The sequence below is a fragment of the Excalfactoria chinensis genome, chromosome 3 (genome assembly GCF_039878825.1).
Source record: "Excalfactoria chinensis isolate bCotChi1 chromosome 3, bCotChi1.hap2, whole genome shotgun sequence".
Lineage (NCBI taxonomy): Eukaryota > Metazoa > Chordata > Aves > Galliformes > Phasianidae > Excalfactoria > Excalfactoria chinensis.
Window position 1 is genome coordinate 86,670,953 of NC_092827.1, and position 19,660 is coordinate 86,690,612.

The 19,660-nt window shown below is 33.6% G+C and overlaps 1 protein-coding gene across 2 annotated transcripts in view; it reads right to left on the reverse strand.

The window, feature by feature from the left end:
- GPATCH2 (G-patch domain containing 2) overlaps positions 1 to 19,660 on the reverse strand; it is a 102,547-nt gene that overhangs the window by 22,977 nt on the left and 59,910 nt on the right. For both annotated transcript variants that reach the window (XM_072333023.1, XM_072333024.1), the window contains exons 6-8: positions 15,160 to 15,224; positions 12,946 to 12,985; positions 9,834 to 9,898 (exon numbers count right to left, since the gene is read on the reverse strand). In XM_072333023.1, the coding sequence (XP_072189124.1) occupies positions 9,834 to 9,898; positions 12,946 to 12,985; positions 15,160 to 15,224 (170 nt within the window). The remainder of the gene's footprint in view (positions 1 to 9,833; positions 9,899 to 12,945; positions 12,986 to 15,159; positions 15,225 to 19,660) is intronic.

Genomic DNA, 19,660 nt, shown 5'->3' on the forward strand with positions numbered 1-19,660 from the left:
CTTTGTGTTACCTTTTCAGCACTTCTAAGGGTCATTCGAATATAGAAGTAGTGCAAGGCCTGAAATTCTATGCAGGTACAACACTACGGAAAACAAAATTTTACATCATTACAAACACTGTGACACTTAATCACAAGTCACTCACACTGTATTTGCAAATCAAGAGTCCCTAATTTTTTTTCTGTATTCGAGGCCTATTGCCCTCAGAAAGGATAATGCATTGTTTTTTCTTGTTTCTAATTAGTAATTTAAGCATATGTTCAGCATTTAACTCTAAATGTTTGCCTTTTCCCCAAGCTCTAAGACAGCTGTCCAAGATGTGAATGCCAGAAAACATTTAAATATCAACATCTGTTGAATTATGTTAATTTAGTGCAATATAATTGGGCATGAGTTGGAATTGATCAAAAGTATATGAATTACACAAAGGCAAATCTAAACCAATATCTTAGTGTACAAACAAGTCACCAAGGAACATTGATGGAATAGAACTAAAAAAATCTACTTCTGTTAAAAAATAAATTGCTAAAACTACAGCTTTTCCCCTCAAATCACATGATTTCATGTTTTTAGAAATGAATATTTATAGCAGAATATTTCAGAATAGTTTTGAATGCACATTTTCCGTTATGATTTTTAATCACAGAACACCTGATAAAAATAAGTAATGCTCACCTTTGTGTGATGATGTAATATGGACAGAAAAGAGGTTCCACAAAAAAATACCATTCTATTATAGGACAATATTGTTTCACAAATTCTAAAGCAAACATTCTTTTGTTCCATTTTCATCTTTTGACAACATCATTAATAACCAAAAGATATGGGTCCTCATGTAGTCTGAAACAATTTCAAAAGCATCTTTTTGACTTGAGCAATAACCATGGCCTTGAACAGATACTTCCACACAGGGACAGGATAGCTTACTCAGCTCCACTGTTCATTACAGGTATTTCTGAACACATATTTGTTTACTGAGCATGACATTCACTAAATATAGTCAGTACAGGACAAATGCAACTTGTTGACAAGCGTTGCAAATACTGTTCTGGATTATACCCACACTTCTAGATTATACCCATGTAGGGATAGTTTAAAATCATTGCATCCACTTTCAAAATTTTCTTTTAGTGGAGGCTGAGAACAAGAAGCAACAGTGTAAAAATCTGTCAGAAATATCTAACATAGTAGCTTAATAACAGAACATGGGATACCTTTATAAGGTTGGAAGGTTCAACTTTGATATTGGTTCCCTACTTTGTTTCTACTGTGAAAAAATGAGAAAGTACAGACAACTGAAATGCATTTGCTCCACTGTAAGAGACTAACAGTTCAATTCATTCAAGTAGACACCCAGCACAACAGTCATTTTCAACTGATCATTCAGGCCTAGATCTAGATTGGTGATCCAGAAGTTTTTCATCAGTCTTTAGCCTACTGTCTATCAACAGGCTCCAGGAAAATAACAACTCTACAGCTGGACTCCTACATCATTCCCCTTAGTCTTTTCACTTCCACATTTTTAATAGTATGCGTGACAAACAATTCTTAAAACAATCTCATTTTCAGGTCAAGATAGTACAGTTATAATTCAGACAATAACCTGAGAAAATGAGATATAACCGTGTGTACGAAGAGAGAGGGGGAAAAAATTCACCAGAGCTGAGACTGAAAGTTAAACTAATTATGCTTCCTAACTTTCTGCATCCATTCATCATAACAACTGCCATGAAACTTCACTAAGTACAAGATGTCTGCACATGTAGGAGCTAATGCAAAATTTGAATTCTGATAAGAAAGAAGAGCAGGTAGGAAGAAGCTAAAGAAGCATGGACTGATGTCCTCTTTTCTCTACGAATGGATGATACTAAAACTTCAAAAAGCCTTGACAATACAAAGTCCCAGATCCAAAAATATCACGCTGTTTACTGTCCTCTTCTTCCTTTAGGCTAGGACAGTTCTTGAATGACATTTTTCACACAGGCAGAAATGTGTTATTATACTAAATGACCACGATTTTGAAATATCAAAGATAATAAAGAAAATTCCACATAATATGAAACAAGCTACTCACATTTTCTACAATTTCTCTCCTTACAGAAAACCACAGTTGGAAGAGAAGCCACAGTGCCTATGCTTGTCACTAAGAATTATAGTTAACACAATACTACTTTAAGTATGGATACTATTTCAAGTATATGAGATCCAGGGATTCCTCAAATACTAGCAAGAACTTAGTATAAAACTTACACAAACGCTTCAATTTACAAGAAGAGAAAAATGCAATCCCATTTCCTCTATGCATAACTATTCATCCTTATGTTCAAGGAAAACAGTTTTCACGTGCCTGTGTGGTGTAAAGACAGAGAGGTTCTAAATTTTCAGATCACCCTAGTATAAATTATTTCCTCAGTATACATAATTTTATGACTACACAAAAACTCACATTGGGACAAATGAGTGCTGGAAAAACAAAAAGAAAAAAAGGCCTGTTCTGATTGCAACGTTGTTTAACAACAGACTAAAAAGTTAAGGGAACTTCAGCTCAAGTTTTGGAGCACAAACTGGAGTAACCTTCAATCTGGCAACTAAGGAAAAGCATAGCTAAAAACTGGTGTGAGAAACAAGCATATCATGCTGAAATTCAATTATATGAAACCAATAAACTTGCTGTCAATTCATACGGGGTAAGATTCAATCAGGAAGATCCAGAAGTACTACAGTTCTGGAGGCTCTCTGTCATTCTGTTTCTTTTCTTTTTTCTTTTTTTTTTTTCTTTTTCTTTTCTTTTCTTTTTTTTTTTTTTTTTTTTTTTTTTAAATAAAGACCAATTAAATCACTGACAGTTAATACGTTCATTTACTGTTGAAATTTAATTTTAAGTATATTTTTTTTGCACTATTATTTAGCAGCTTACTTAAATATAATATCACAAACTATTAGCTTTTAGTACAACAATAATGAAATTCTGTTTGTGGTTTTGTTGTTAAAACTTAGCTTTACATTACAGACGCAATCAAAGAATGTATTTTTCAAAATGAATTTGGAGAAGTTGAGTTTAAATAATGTTACACTTTAAAGATACTGACTAATATTAATTTTATCAGTGGATACTTCATCCAAGAATTAATATAGGATCTGAAGTATTTCCTTAAAATATTTTTTTGCAAAGTACAACATACTAGGTATCCTTCGAAATAACAACCAAACTTTCTGTCCCCTCTTCCCACATGGGCAAGTATTTTTATGACCTTAAAAATAAGGTCACTGCACAGAAAACTAGATCAGAAATTGCCCTCTTTCAAAATGGCACCATCTCTTCTTGAAGAGAAAAATTGCAAACTGATGAAATAACATCGTCCCTGAGGGTGATGACAAGGGAAGAAAGCAATGTGTCCTCAAACATTCACATAATTTAATCTGGAACTGCAAATATTATTAAGCACCAATCATAAGCGTAGAGTTAGTGCTTCATGGCACTCCAAAGACGAGATAAAACTGCTTAGTTGTTAATTTCTAATGATGTAAACACATTTGGATTTTAATATTTTATCTGACTCTCCTGCATGATTGATTAGCTCTGGGGTTATAACACATTAACTTATTACCTTTAATAGTTGTACACTTAAATTAAAATGTTTAAACATTACCTTTTAAAATATTTTTGTTGGGAGTATTTCTTCAATTGATGGTAAAAATGAATCAGGAGTAACCCAGTTATGCATTCCTTAGTTTTACTGCAATGCATCCATGTGCACATTTTCATGTATAATTTTTAAAAAAACTGGCTGAATTTACCTCCTCTGGTATTGTAATTTCATCCTACAAAAGCCACATTGAACAATTACAGTACTTGTAATTAACCAGTAGTCTAATGTACAGTTTTCTTATCCCAATCTATTAACAGCTGCTCAAAAAATGTAGTAATTAATGGTTTCATTTACTTTTGGCAAACCTGCAAGACGACAAATAGTTTTGTATCTACTGCAAATTAGGACTCTTTCCCAAACAACAGATGACACGGTGGGAAAGAGGGAGCAGACAGAATACTTGCACATCTTTGTTTCTTTAGAAGATCAAATAAAGAGCAGCTGTAATTCTATGTGTCACATCTGTGAAAAAGAAAACACTGTCTTTGTATCACTAGATGAAAGTGAACAAGTGTTATACAAACATACAAACAGGGGTCTCCCTTCCAAACTGGGTAAGGCTGAAATTCATATTGCTATCCAGAGGAAAAAACACTTTTGAAAAGCTCTCACCAGCTTTGGTGCTACTTTTCTTCTAGAAACTTCTTTTAACACAATACTGTTAGTCGTGATAAATCAAACAATCAATCACAGACATACAATACTTGAGAGACAACACCTTGTACCAATACAGGGCATAAATTTTAACATGGACAGAGAACAACTAAGGAAAAAAGCACAGAACTTGCAGGAAACCCAGGGGAAGTTGTGATTAACTTTATTTTAACTGACGCTCATCATCATTTAGTATAATCTAACATTTTTTTCACATAAGACTTGAACTACTTCCATAGCCTTCTTCCATTAAGGTCTCTCATGTGGAGAAAGCTGTTTTTTCAGCCTATTTTGTTTGCCATTGCAAGAGCGTGCTTTAAAGCCTTCCTGACAACTCAGAAGAGAACAGCAACAAGTGGCCATTGGAAGAATGGCACATAGTCTTCCTTCTGCGCTACAGTAACCACTAAGTAGATACTGCTGCTGATTCTTAAGTAAATATCAAGGTTCCACCTCAAGCTGTGATCTACATTCCAGCCACAAGCAGTGGATAACTAGTTCATCCTATGATATACATTGACAAATTGTTAGCATTGCATCAGCTACCTTGTTTAACCCTAATTTGAATATTTCTATACCACTTTGAAATCACTTTCGTGAGTAGGAATTTGTTCAAGCCAGGACTGAACTGTATAGGAACTACAAATAGTTTTTTTTTTTCCTTTTAACAATCACTGGGGGAGCATTTGAGTGTGGTGAGCCAACATGGAGTCATCAAGATCAACTAAAGAATTTGCACACAGCAGCAGTTTGGACATTATTTTCTTTTCAATTTCTCCATCCATGCATGTGCCATAAATTCTTACAGTACAATAAGAAAAAATAAATATTAATAAAATAATGATCGATACTTAACATGAGCAACGTTGTATAAAGAAATAAGGCACAAGACCATTATGCATAGGAAAACAATTATATGAGCTTAACATATTTAGTAGTAGTGGTTTACCAATCTGAAATGCTGTTTCTAGATTACAGCATAAGTAGCTAGTTACAGTGTTGACTGTATAACCAAAAATATAACTTTAACTTACGCATTCTGGTTATTCCATCAAATGAGAATATAGCAGCACTTCCTAGCTTTACAGGATATTGTGAAGACAAATACATAAAAAATTAAGACATGCAGATAGTTATGTGACAGAGGTATACTAAGCAATATATCACTTAGCAATATATCACTTGTTGAGAACAATGATGTTATAGTAGCCTAGCAAAATACACAGCAATACTTAGCAATATATCACTTGTTGAGAACAATGATGTTATAGTAGCCTAGCAAAATACAGTTTAACTCTGTTTCAATGTTCTTCACATCGGGGAATCTTCCTTAGGTACAACTCCTTTTTCTAAAATTTTACAAAAGTGACTTCAGAAAATGCATTTCACCTCTTGCTGGGAGCATGCAAACAAAGAGCACATGCTCAGCTATGGCAGTTCAGCTGCCAAGCAACAACTTGTTAACTTGCCATAACTCAATCATATTCAATTGTTTGCCTGCAGCCTCAGGCTATAGACAGACATTTGGTCTGCTAACAACTGCACCAGATGAAGACATTACTATCCCAAGCTATTTGTTATCACACATCTGCTAGAGATTATCATCTCCACAGCTCTGCTGGGGGAAGAAATCTTGTGAGCACTCCCTAAAATGGTTTGTACATATCCAGCCAATTTAATTTAAATAGGTGAGTTGAGCTAACCAGGCTGGTTTTGCCCAAAGCGTATTAAGAAAATAAAGACAAAAAACCTACTTTACTGGCAAAAGACTATAGCACGAAAACAAGCAGCTGGGAGCATTAACACCTTCAAGCAGTGTAGTGGGATTTGGGAGGAAATAGTTCCTGTCCTAATGCAAAGATATAATGTAAACAGAACTTTTTCAAGGCTATGAAGGAGGAATAAGCATTCAGCTTTAAATCAGAAATATGTAGCACTGTTTATATAATTTCAGTAATAAGTGACAGAAAAGTTTATTTGTAAAGGTGACATAAATAAATATGTGTATTATAAATACACAAATACAGAAGATCACATCATTTAATTTATTCAGTTTCAACATGTATTATGGTGCAGGACTGTCCCTTCCTAACATTTTGTTCCTCAATAGCATTATTAACAGTTCTCAACAACCAAAAGATCCTTCCAATAATAAAACTTGCTATTAATTTGCATAAGATTTGCTTATAACTATTTCTTTTGACAGAAGAAACCTAATCCAAGCAACATAGTATGGTAAATCTTACCCAGAAAATATAAGTAGTACTCCACTATGGATAGAGTGGTTTTGGACCACTGCAGTGTTTAGAACTCCGCACCTTACTGATGTATTTACCCAATAAGTTATTCCACAAGTCATCAATCTAACATAATGCAGGGACTTACATATCGTTGACTTGCTGAGACAAGAACTGTGTTCAGTCACCCCAAAGGGGTAAGGAACAGTCCAAGCAAGCATAAAAAAAAACATGTGTGTATACAACTATCTTATATGCAATCCAAAAAAGAAAAAATATTTTAAAGAACAGAAATAAAAAGATAAATTTCACCACTAAAAATGAAGTTTTGTGAAAATTATATAAAGAAATAGATGGAGGAATTAAATCTTGCAGTAAGAGAATCCAATTAAACTATATTCTAGGTTAAGTACAATAATTCTATAGAATTTCCAGTCCTTCCTCACTGTTGTTATTCAGTCAGCACATTTAGCAGCTGAACAGCAACATAATGTAAAGTTACAACCCTTATTTGTGTACTCATCCGAATTACCTTCAATGCATCAGTTAGTTTAAATAGTCTAAAACACAAACTAATTTATTGTCAGTTTTAGAATGCTTCAGACTCTCAGGTGTGAGTGAACACCTACATTCAGCAAAAGAATGCAGATAACTGCACGTGAACAGAGCACAATACAATCACGAAACATTCACTTCAAGGATGCTTAATTCTGAAAGGATCTAAAATTTGATCTGCTGTGACCTTTGTATCTTTTAGTGGTGTTTTTTTATTACAATTTTTATTGCTGTTGTTTTTTTCTTTGTTTTCTGTTCCAAAACACCTGTGCATATACAAAATTCTAAAATGATAGATTTCTGTTTTAATATTCCATACACAATGAAACTGCATATTTGTAATAAGGCTGAGAGAACCAATTTAAGAACTGTACTAATATGTGCCATTAAAACAAATTTTTGTAAGTACTTTGTTAAGTAAAAATGTTTTCTCTGTATCAAGTGATGAAAGTAAGTTTAACATAGTAGAAACAACAATTTATAAGTTTTAAAACAGGCAAACTTCAATATTAACCTTAAATAAATCTTAGATTTCTTGGATTCATAAAATGCCTTGGCTTGGAATGAACCTTAAAGATCATCTATTTCCAACTCTCTGCCTTGGGCAGGGTGGCCACCCACATCATACGACACTATGAATTTAATTTATAAAAAAAGAAAAACCAGACAAACCATCGTGAATTGAATGAGGGTAGATATTATGAACATACGATGACATCAAATATGTATTTGTCACATGCTGTTCCTATATATGTAGAGAAAAATCTATTTTGCTGAGAACAGTTCTTGATAGTAAGTGAAATGTTACAATAAAGATCACTATAATTTGTAGGAAGAAAGCAGTCCCTAGGAAGTTTATTGGCCTAACAGAAAAAAGGACTGCACGTAGTGCAAATCAAATTCTTATTTGCAACAGATAAACTGTAGCAAGCCTGTTAAAATTTGTTCGAAGTACAGCTTATAAATCCTTTCTTGATATTCTAAGAGTTGTCACATCATAAAAAAATAATAATTACCATAAAAGTCTGAGAACTTATTTTCCTTTTGTTCTCAAGAACTAACAACAAGAGTTCTATGGTGGGCAGAGAAAACTTCTTGCTTTTCTGAAAAACCACAAAAAAATTACTGTGAAATAACCTAATAACAACCCAGCAGATGATCTTGCTATTTTTGAACATACTACAGTATGATAACATACCCTGGTACTATGTCTATTGCAACAATAGTTTAAGTAAGTCGCTGTTTAATAATACAGCATATCTTAGAGAAAACAACAGTCTTCAGACCTGCATTTGCTTTTATACAATCCTAACAGGCATTTATTTGGAAATACAGTCTACCAACCTACTGCTGATTTGTTAGTGAAGAGAGGTTGAAGATCACTCCTTGCATTTAATGTTATTTACACAAATAAAATAAATTTCTCTTCTAACTGCTTGTGTAGATATCAACCATTTTGAGAGAACTTCACTGATCAGAAAAATAACCATGAAAGTTATGATACTGAATTCCTCAGACACTGTTCTGAGGCTCTAAATCATAGAAAATGTCCTTGAAAGACTTCAAATATGATCTGCTTCTTAACGTCCACTTACTCTGTCAGTTTCAAGTAAACAGCTTGATAGTGTGTACTTACAGAGAAGATTCTTATCTAATGTGGACTCAAACTAATATTCTGAGCAAAAATACAGTGTGATAAAGATATCTGCTAGAAAATGTATGTAAAACTTCTTAGATATTTTTGCTTAATAAGGTTAAATAGGCAAAGCCATCATTTCCAAAGATGAATGACCAGCATTTGCCCAACCAGCATTTTAAAAACTGTGTTAACAAAATTTGAATACAATGACAGATTCATATTTACTATGCACATTTTTGAAGGAAGTATTGTTCTCACTTTCCAGTTATTCATCAAAGCAATTATTTAATAAAGTGAAAAACTTATTTCAGGATGATTATGTACATACTATAAGGTAAATGCTTGAAAGACAGGTGCATTGACTCACACAAACCCATAGTATTTTACAATGATACAAATCTGTGATAACTTTTCAAAATAGTCTCAGGACATGATGTTTACACAATTAGTATTCTGAAAAGCGCTGTGCACAAAAAGCGAAACATTCCCACAGTTTCTCACTTTTGAAAAAGTACTCGAGTTATAAGAATTCTTTTGTCAGCCTTGTCTGATTTCAGCAGGTAATGTACACAAAAACCCCTCTAGGAACAGACTTCTAGACTAATGCCCATCAGTTCAGTATTTAACATCTTATTTTGAGGGGGAGGAAACAAGCTGGAGGATAGAACTAGATTTGTATGATTAGTCTTCACGTTGAGATTCCTGTTGTTGAAACATGACTTAAGAACAATTGAAGTGTTATGGTATTTATGTTGACTTCTTGAATTCAAAAGTTAGCATGCATAATGGTAATTTCATACATTTTCAACAATTAACTTAGATGCCAGAAGCACAAACCTTGCTTCAGTATCCATTTAATTCTCATGTTTATTAAAGAGATTGAGTTTATTAAGTGTAGTTGGATACAGACACCGATAAAGTCTGTGCCAGCAAAGATTAGGTTATACAAAAGCGACTGTTTAAAGTAAATTACAAGCACAAAAAAACACTGAAAATATCCCCAAATATACATGAAATTTATATTAAAAAAATGGAGAATTAATAAATCAACAACTGCGTTAACAGTTGTAAAGACAGATGTTAATAACCAGAACTTACCTGCTAGCTGTTTTTACAGAGCTGTTCTTCTTGTGTCCTCTGTCCGACCGGTTGTCTCGCAAGAGCTGAAGACATTAAAAAAATTGCTCAAAACAGTTTCATATGCAATGTCTCGATTGGTCTTTTAGAAATGCTATTCTTTCCCAACTTTTGAATAATCCTTCAATAATGTTTTCACCCTGGAGTCTAAAACTGATGGATGCCTAATAACATTTTATGGTAATAACTAAGATTGCAAGATACATTCACAAACACGCACCTTATTATAAATTCCCAATTAATTGAAAATGAAAAAATAAGCGTTCTAAAAGTACATTGCAAAGCCACTCACGATGTCACACTTTATTTATCTCCAAAATTTTTCACAATTTCCATACTCAAATTTTTAAATGTTAAAATCAAAAGTGTTGGGGAATACTTAAATTATGAAAAAAAATCTATTCAGGTTGGTGCTTGTAGCTAAGCAAGTATGAAGCAGTTGTAAATTTCTCTGAGCCCCAGGAGTTTTTATAATTTGAAGCTGCAGAAGCAACAAAAACACATTATTAAAACTTCCCACCATAGTGGTGAAGCAGGGATAATGAAGGAGCTACTTAACTGTAGTAATGTCTCAAGTTCTGGAACAAGCTTTGATTAACTCCTTTTTAAACACACAACAGAAGACTTCTCATTAGGATCGTCTCCAAAATTCAGAATTGTATTTCCAGCATTTTGATATTTGTCAAGATTTGTAAAGTGGCAGTTAATAATCCTGTTAAGAAGTTGTAGTAGTGAAACCAAAACTCAACAATATGTATAAAAGTAGAGCTATTCATACATTGAACAAAGTATTGAATGAACTTAAAAGCCCATGGGAAATTCTTGAATGTTATGACTTGGTCAACTATACTTTCATCCTATGTGTAAGTATGAAAAATTACACCTACCTAAAAATTATGCTTAATTTTTCCCTAATTTTTTATTGCTTGCTTCTTGCATAAGGACTGCACCTTGTCATTTCAGTTATTAAATTTTCAGATGCAGTGAATAAGGGCGCTTTTATTTTAAAAGTCAATCAAAGGATGTGTAAAGAGAACTTATTCTGATACATCATTGCAAGTTATTTATTTCCATTTTCTTACGATCAGCAAATCATGGCACTTGCAAACTGCACTTAAATACAGCCACAATTCTTACCACTATGATTATTATATACTGTGTATTTATCTCATGATTAGATAAAGACAGCATTTCTATCATTGTCAATACTGTGGCTGAAAAGTAAACTGAAATTGTATCTTATGAAAATACAGATCACCAGCCAGATTTTAATTATCTATTTTCTAATTTAATAATTTTAATTTCAGAAATTAAAAGACAAAATATTTAGCCCGTATACAGTACTGATCTTCACAACTTCAGGGAGAATTCTATAGACTCTCATTTTCTTATTCTGGTCTAAGAAAAAAAACAAACAAAAACAAAAAACACAACAAAACCAAACATGATACTCCAGAAGCAAATGTATGATTTGACATTAGCTTAACTTCAGACTTCATTAATAGGCTAAGTTAAGAGCAGAGTGAATTTAAGATAATCTCTGAAACTGCAGCCCTTAGGAAATGCAAAATGAACATGTAGAATTTAAAATTAATTCAAAGCTACTGTTATCCGAGAAAAGATTATACTTGGAGACAAGCAATATATTTTAAAAAAACCCTTGAAAATAATTACTCAAATTCATTTTAATCTAGTAAATTTTGCTACTTATAGCACCAAACTTTCAGGAATAGGATAAAAATACCCCAAGGAAATCTTTTATCACGATTAAGACGAAGCTCGCTCATTTTTAAAAAGCTGTTCTACTGTGATTCTTCTACTAAGAAGCACATTTCAAACTGATACGAGTTGAAAGTGAATCGTATAAAGCTGTCTGTTTCGATGTTAAGTAAGTGTCAGTCAGCTTACTGTAAGATGTCAGAAGTTCTCAATTGATAGTTAAAACTGTATTATACACTTTTTTCCACTCCAACAGTTTTGAGCAGGTAAAATAGAGAGATTCAGCTTTGCTAAGGAATTCAAAAGAAGTGGGGGGCATGGGAAAAGGAACAAGCTGATTTGAACTTTGACTTTCTAGAGTTGCAAGTGCTCATGATGGATCACCCAGTGATGAACCTTTCAAAAGATTCTATGCACCTTATTTCTTTCTGAAGTCTTAAATCTATTTAAATTTGTAAGCACACTAGTGAGATGGTACAGATCTAATTTCATCTACTGTGTTACAAGAATTTTTACCAACTGAAAAGTGAACTGTGGAACTGTCACCTAAACTTCAATGCATCACTGATTTATTCAGTTACTTCTAATTAATATTTGATATTAACTATACAAAACTAGATATAATTTTATAGTTGAAAGTTCTTGGACAGTATGTTCTGTTTGGACTTTATGACTGTCCATAAGGAAAAGTATTCCTCCACGTCTGAAAACAAGCTAAAGAATTAAGTGTTATATCTCTAACAACTAAAAATAAACATGCCTTCACATTCCCTTGAGCACATTTCTAGGTTTGAGCACCTTAGGAACTATACCGTAGAGGACCAGTAGATAAACCTATAGTTTATCCTAACCAATAGCTGTATCATGGCACTCTTTCCTTGGCTGGATACAAAGGCAATTTATCATCTCTTTTCCTGCTGCTGCTGTGGTCTTCTTAAACAATGAAATTAAGAAAAACTGAAATGAAGATCATCCTGCAGAAACCTGCCCACTCTTGTCACTGTTATGCTTCATTCACAAAAATCAGGGGATAAATTTTGTTTTACTGCATTTTAAGAAAAACAAAGCCTTTATCTAATGAAACAAAAACGCAACAAAACAAGATATCTTTTCCTTCAGCCTGTCAGAACTCAAGGAAATTTAACTGAAATTAAGTCTAACTCAAGATTTTTAATTAAGTAAAGAATTCTTTTGAAAGGCGCTGCTGTTCACAAATTTTATTGCAAAGAAATATGAGATTACACCTGCTTTGTTGATCATTTCTTCAAATATTAGCCTGCTGCCTCTGGCATAGAGGTAGTTAAATTCCTTAACACATCTCAAGTAAACTGGTTTTGATCAAAACAGTTCTTACCTGGCTATGTTCCTTCCTAGCCCCAGGGCTAAACCAATGGCTGTGGGAGAAGAAGAAAAGACAGGTTTAACAATATAACTAACAAAGCACATGCTGTCATATGACCAGCCTGTGCGTGCTTTTGGGTATTTTATTGTCTGCCAGGAAAATACAGCCGTTGGCTACGCTTTATTTTAATGGGATATTTTTATTGAACTCTCGGTCTGCTACAGTCCTGAAAGAATACACTGCAAATTTCACTTCTCAGTAGCCACTGGATTTATAGGTAATTATATTTTGTCAGAGAAGGAAAAATAATATAAAAATGATCATATTTTAATATACTAGAATGCAAGTGTTATAAATAAAAATAACCTGATATTTAATCCTGAAGTGTTGTTTTTTATTGATCATAGCTGGAAAGATTTTTAAATACTTTGGACTATTTGGCAATTGTAACTGTACTACCTCATAAACCAGGGTCTGACTTAGAATCTAAAGTGAAAAACAAAGTCAGTAGAATTAGTGGACTCATATCTACACAGAATTACACAATTTTGATTATTGGCAGCCTTATTCCAAGGAGTTATTGCAACTGTTTGCAATTACGAATGTTACACTTTTTCTGAAGTTATCAAATATAATAGTTTATTTCCACTTTTTCTGCACAGCATGCCGGAGCACCTACATAATGATGTTCATATGTCAAGTTTAACTAGTGTATTTTGAGAAGAAGCAAAGTCCATGGTACTGCCTGAGCAATGAAGGCTGCTCCAAAACTAATACCCCCAATTTTATTATATTGTACAATGGCATCAGATGCAGATGGTGGGGCTATCGCAGTAGAGGTTGAACCATCCCACAAATACCTTAGGTTATATTGCCACGTGACCGATGGCAGTAGCGGGGCACTCTGACACAATGGCAGCTGTCATGCAATTGCATATGAAGCAAAGGTGCGTCACTGAATTCTTCTATGTGGAAAAAAAGGCACTCACTGACTCACTGGCACTCACTATCAACACGTGCTGAACATTGATGGAGACAGAACAGTGTATGTGATCTCAGTGAGTGGTATGTTTCAGCAGTGGTGACAGCAACAGTAGGTCATCTCTACTGATGCAAGTATTGAAGAGTGCAGCATGCAGGAATTTGTTTATTTCTGGCAAATTTGAATAAGCAATGGCAGTAAAAATGTTGAAAAACAGTTTATTGTAGCTGTGAATTTGTACTATCAAATAGCATTATTGTGCTCTTTGAATCTACTGTAATTTCTATGGAAATTAATAGGAGGTATTACTTTCAGAGCAACATATGTAAATTATTAGGTCACAAATCTGAAAGCTCTTTGCTGATGATCCGTCCATCTTCCCACTCCTGTATTGTAAGGAATCATCATGCAATACCAGTTGTACCTGGAACCCATGTACTGCTAAATCCTAAATTTCTGCTTTCAAGATAATTAAAGGGCAAGTGTGAAATTAAAAAAAAAAAAAAAAAAAAAAAAAAAGAAAAAGAAATGACAGCAAGAAAGTTACAAGTATACTGTGACATATAAATTAGCAGACATTAATATAAGCTGGACACGAAAGGTGTTCAACAGCTGTACTGAATTTGGAAATTATAGGAAAGTTACCTTATTGTTGTCATTATTCAAAAGAGATTAAGAAAGAACACAACTGATGTTGTCAGCTGGACAGAACAGCAGTTCATATCAATTGCACACTGCAGTAGCTAAGTAAACTGAATGGCATTCTTGATTTGTGTGTATGCAAACAATTTATGTATTTTCATTAAATCATGATAATCTTTTTGCTCCATGATACATAATGATTAAGATTCCATTATGATTTTTTATTTTCAAGTATTCAAATGATGCATTTCTGTAATTGTTCACTTTTGAAAAAAAAAAACAAGCACATCTTCGTAAACATCCTGTTACATTTGATATCTATCCTATTTTAGAGCACTAACGAGTGTTGCTTTTTAGAAGAGCATACACTTAGCAGCTTAATAAAAATACATTTACAAAGTACTGAACTGTGTGTTTCATGAAGAAACATAAAATGAATTACAAAGGATTATAAATGTTACTATTAAACAACGAACATTATGTAGCTGAGCTGAGGTTCCCTTATCACATTTGTACAGTTGCAAAATGTGGCTTCAGGGAAGAGATACTATTGTAACACAAACTAAAATAGAAATATTTCTAAGTCCAGTACTGATACTCACTCGTGGTGAAGAGAATCCTGGGACAAGTGAATGGTCTTTCTGCTGCCACCTGGTCCTGGAGTTACCTATGGAAGAAAAGTAGGAAATTTTTTTTTTTCTTTGAATTATAAAGCAGCATACGAACACAGAGACTGTTTATTAAGGAAGCATGTTGCATGTACTGAATGCAGTATCTAGTGTACCACCTGAATTTTGTAAATGCAATTTGCAATATCTGCATTTTTTAATCAAAAACTGTCTGCAGAAAGTTACTGTACAGGATTTACCAAATCATTTGGGCGTAATTCTGATTGGATGTTCGGCATTTACAGGTATCTGGGACATATGTTACTTTTTGAAGGTCCACGAAGTGCTTACTCTGAAAAACTGAAAGTCAGATGGTTTGAAAATCACATTCAACAACAACAAAAAAACAATATTAAAAAATCTCCTCAGCCTTTGTAACCCCACCACTCTTGAAACTAAAGTCGATGCAAGAAAAAAAGCAAAGAAAATGATTTTTACCATACTTTGTTGTGTATTTTTGTCTAGCCCTTTATGTGCACTGAAGTAAAAATGACTTAGACGACTTAAATTAAGAGCAATCATAAGAATTTATGACAGCACACGTAGAATTTTCCTGTAATATGCAGAAGATAATATTCTGGTATAATTTAAATATGCAGTTGGCTTTATTTTTATAATCACCTTAATAGGACTAATTTGTCTGCACATGTAGACAGGAAGAATTAGGGACCACCCAATGAAACTGATGCCTTCAAAAAACAAAGCAGAAGGCAAACAATTCCTGCCAGGGAATGCAGGAACTGACTTTTAGTTCCTTGGAGTTAGCCCTGCAGTCAGTAGAAGTGGGAAAGAAGTCAGACATTCTGCCAGCTTTGAAAGGAGGCAACAAAATTCACCAATAATATGCTTATATGGCTCAGACTTGCCAAAAGAAAACAAACGTAAGGCTTACAAATAAAAACAGCCTGTGATATATTTAAAGAACAATTCATTCAACTTAAAAAAAATAAAAATAAAAATCTTGTCTTATGATGGAGAAAAACCATGGCAGTTGAAGCTCCAAATGTAGAAAACTTTGAAAGAACAGTTATGAAGTAATTTGAAAGCTCCAAGATTTAAGCACTTGGACTCTATTCTGCTTCTTTGGCCTTAAAAGTAACAATGGGCCTAAAAAAGAAACCCCTAAATGTTGTCACTTTTCTGGCTGGTGATGCTTGAAAAGAAAGTACTGCAGAAAAACCTTTGTGTGCATTAAAAAACCCCAGTACAGCAAATGATGGTGGCAACATAATTTTACTATCCAAAGGATTATCTTTAGAACAGAGCACACACGGAGAATAGCACACCGAGTGCTTTACCAGCTTCTGTAGTTTACTGTTCTATAGTTTTTACAGTTACTGAGGCTGTACACAGCCACATGACAGCAGTAAATCAGTGACCAAAGTTCAGACAACTTTTACACTGGTATTCATCTATTAATTGAGAGCAAGAAACACCAGTTCACAAAGACAGACCTAAAAATACAATCAAGTATTTAAATATATAATTTATAAATGTTAACATTAATAACTAAACTGGTAGTTTAACAACACAGGTAAACATGTTGCTTGGCTCTCAAGAGTTACATCCTGCATTAATCTCAAAATGAAGTTTTCATGCTACTCCAGTGGGTACCCCTGGAATACAGTAATCCATTTTCTACACTATGGCTATAAGAAAAGCCGACTGTGCCTATGTCATGCTTTGTTAGAGGTTCATGATCACATTATCTCATGGTGGACCTGACACTTTTATTCAGTTTACAGTATGTTCTGTGTACAGGCAACTTATTTCCTTTGCCAGGGCTGCTGACAACCTTTTCCACACTATATTAATCTTGTTTATAGACTTTATCTTGGTACAAATATCAGAAAACTGAACTTTTTATCTCAGGGAGAAAATAAACAACATGTTGACAGAAGCAAAAGCTATTTTCTGGACTAAAATTGGTTGTTTACCCACAGCCGTACTTATGGAAACAAGTTTAAGTTTCCAGCTTACTCAAAATACATAATCTGAAACTTAATAAGCATTGAAAATCCCAGAAAAATCACTTGACAGATTTTCAGTTTTAAAATAATATATAAAAGACAAATATATTTTTCCATTAATTTATATGAGAATATGAACTATATGAACAGATACAACTGCTCACAGAGTACACCACTCAGGATTTTTGTACCTACCCTAGAAAGCTTCAATTTTACTGAGCAGACACACAATATTGATAAAATTAAAACCATAGTGCAAAATTACAAATCTTTATATAAAACTGAATGGTGATGATGGTAGGATTCATTATGGGTAATGTGAAGGAATTCATCCTGGCAAAACTGGGTGGGGAAAAAAGAAAATAAAAAAGAAAAAGAAACAAAGAACTATCGCTAATTTTAATCTGCTATGTCACTATTAGAAAAATGAATTGCCAAGTTTATGCACAGGGAAACAAATAGCCACTCAACTGTTCAGATTCTTGAGTCATGTAGAAAAACTGCACAGTTTCCTAGAGTTGGTTTAGAAGTCCCAGTGCACAAAAAGGAGCTGAAGTAAGTACTAGGCTTCCACTGGTAAATGAAAAATAAACAGAACTGAAGGTCTACAAAAGATTTTTTTTTTATTTTTTCCCAATCACAAATTTGCCTGGACAGCCTGATCTGGTGTATGGCAAACCTGCCCACAGCAGGAGGTTGGAACAGGATGGAATTTTAAGGTCCCTTCCAACCCAAACCATTCTATATTTCTACAATTTTATTTTTTTTCCTACAGAGTGTATGCAAGTGGGTAGAGTCTGAGTGTACACACACATACCGAGGAATCATAACGACTGTGATGGGAGTAAGTAGAAGATTGACCAGAGTGTTGTTTTAAACTTAAAATGAAGTTCATTCATTAACAGCGTGCTTCTGGTCAATTCATGCACAATATTAAAGGTCTTCATTCCATACACAAGACTATTAGCTTTTAAATGCTCCTGTTGCTTAACAGTAAGTATAGAGCATATCAGAGCTGATGATACACAATAATTTCTTTCAAGGTTTTTACCAGTGTATTTAATTGCCTGCATTTCTCCAAGCCCTATTACCCTATAACTGAGCACACTCACTTGCAATGGAAATTAGGTAGGTAAAACTAATTCAGAAAGTGGAAGTATTTCTAACTATTTCCCCCCACATAAGAATAGCAGCTTTAAAAAAAAGATGCAACAAATGACTGGGAATAATGTCTTAAAAGATGAGGAACAAAACTGATTTTCAAAAGTACAAAAGAAAATCATGGGTGTTCACACAGCTCAATTGTGATGCAATCTGTACTCTGGCTCAGATGAGTAAACCAGCAAAATATGATGTGTAAAGGGAAAGTAGGGCTGACCTACTGGTTCTATTAAGTCTTCATGAAGACATGGTCCATTAGCAGAATACTTAGATCTATGCCAATTTCTTGCTACTCTATAATTATTTAAAATCAAACTCACTAACAAAGCATTGCAAAACTCAACAGATCATTGCCATTATGCTTGCGAAACATAAGCAAGTGATAGGAAGGAAAAATCTCAAAAATAAATAAATAAAAAGCCACAAGACTTGGACTTTAACAATAGAGTTAACACATCACCCTGTATATGTCTTACCACTTTGTCTTCCTAAAACAAAGAAACAAGCACCTATGCATCCTAGATAAAATGAGAATCAGTATGTTTCTAGGAGTCAAAGAATATGTGCAAGTTCACCTGTCTCTCTAGCCTGTTTCACACCATTTCGTCAAAGAAAGTTAGGAAATTTAAATCACATATAAAAGCAAAAGAGGGAACTTCATTGTAAACCTATGCTATTACACAGCTTTTCTCAGCTGTTTGTTTTTGTTTTTTTTTTTTTAAGATCAAACTTGCATTTGAAATTAACTAATTATAACATTAAAACAAGTGGCTTTTGGAATGTGCTTGAAAAGGAGTCAGTACGAGATCATCTTTTGTGATGTCTGATGTGTAATGTAAAATAAAACTGTGGTATCTGCTCCAACAGCAGCTCAGAGCACTGCAAAAAGGAGACTGACATTATTGGGGGTTAAGAAGAGACTTCAGAGGAAAACAAACTTTTTTCTTTCATTTAAACCAGCTTGTAGTATGAAACACACATATAAGCTTCAGGACTCTTTATGTCAATTTCATACATTGGGAAAAGGAAAACCTTCAGGGCAGCTGTCTGAAGAAAATATGAAGTATGACAATAAAACATTGTAAATTTTTAGTTTTGAAAAAAAAAAAAAAATCTAGAATTCAACTAATTACATTTAAATTAAATCAAACTCCCCTTAATAGAAAAAGCTGCCACTAAAATGTTGAGGTTCATATTGCATATGAAAAAGTCTTTATTACATGTGATATTTATCTATAGATAAAACTTATCCTAGGGTGAAGTCTTAGCTTCACTAAGCTAACAAGATTTTTACTTCAGTAGTG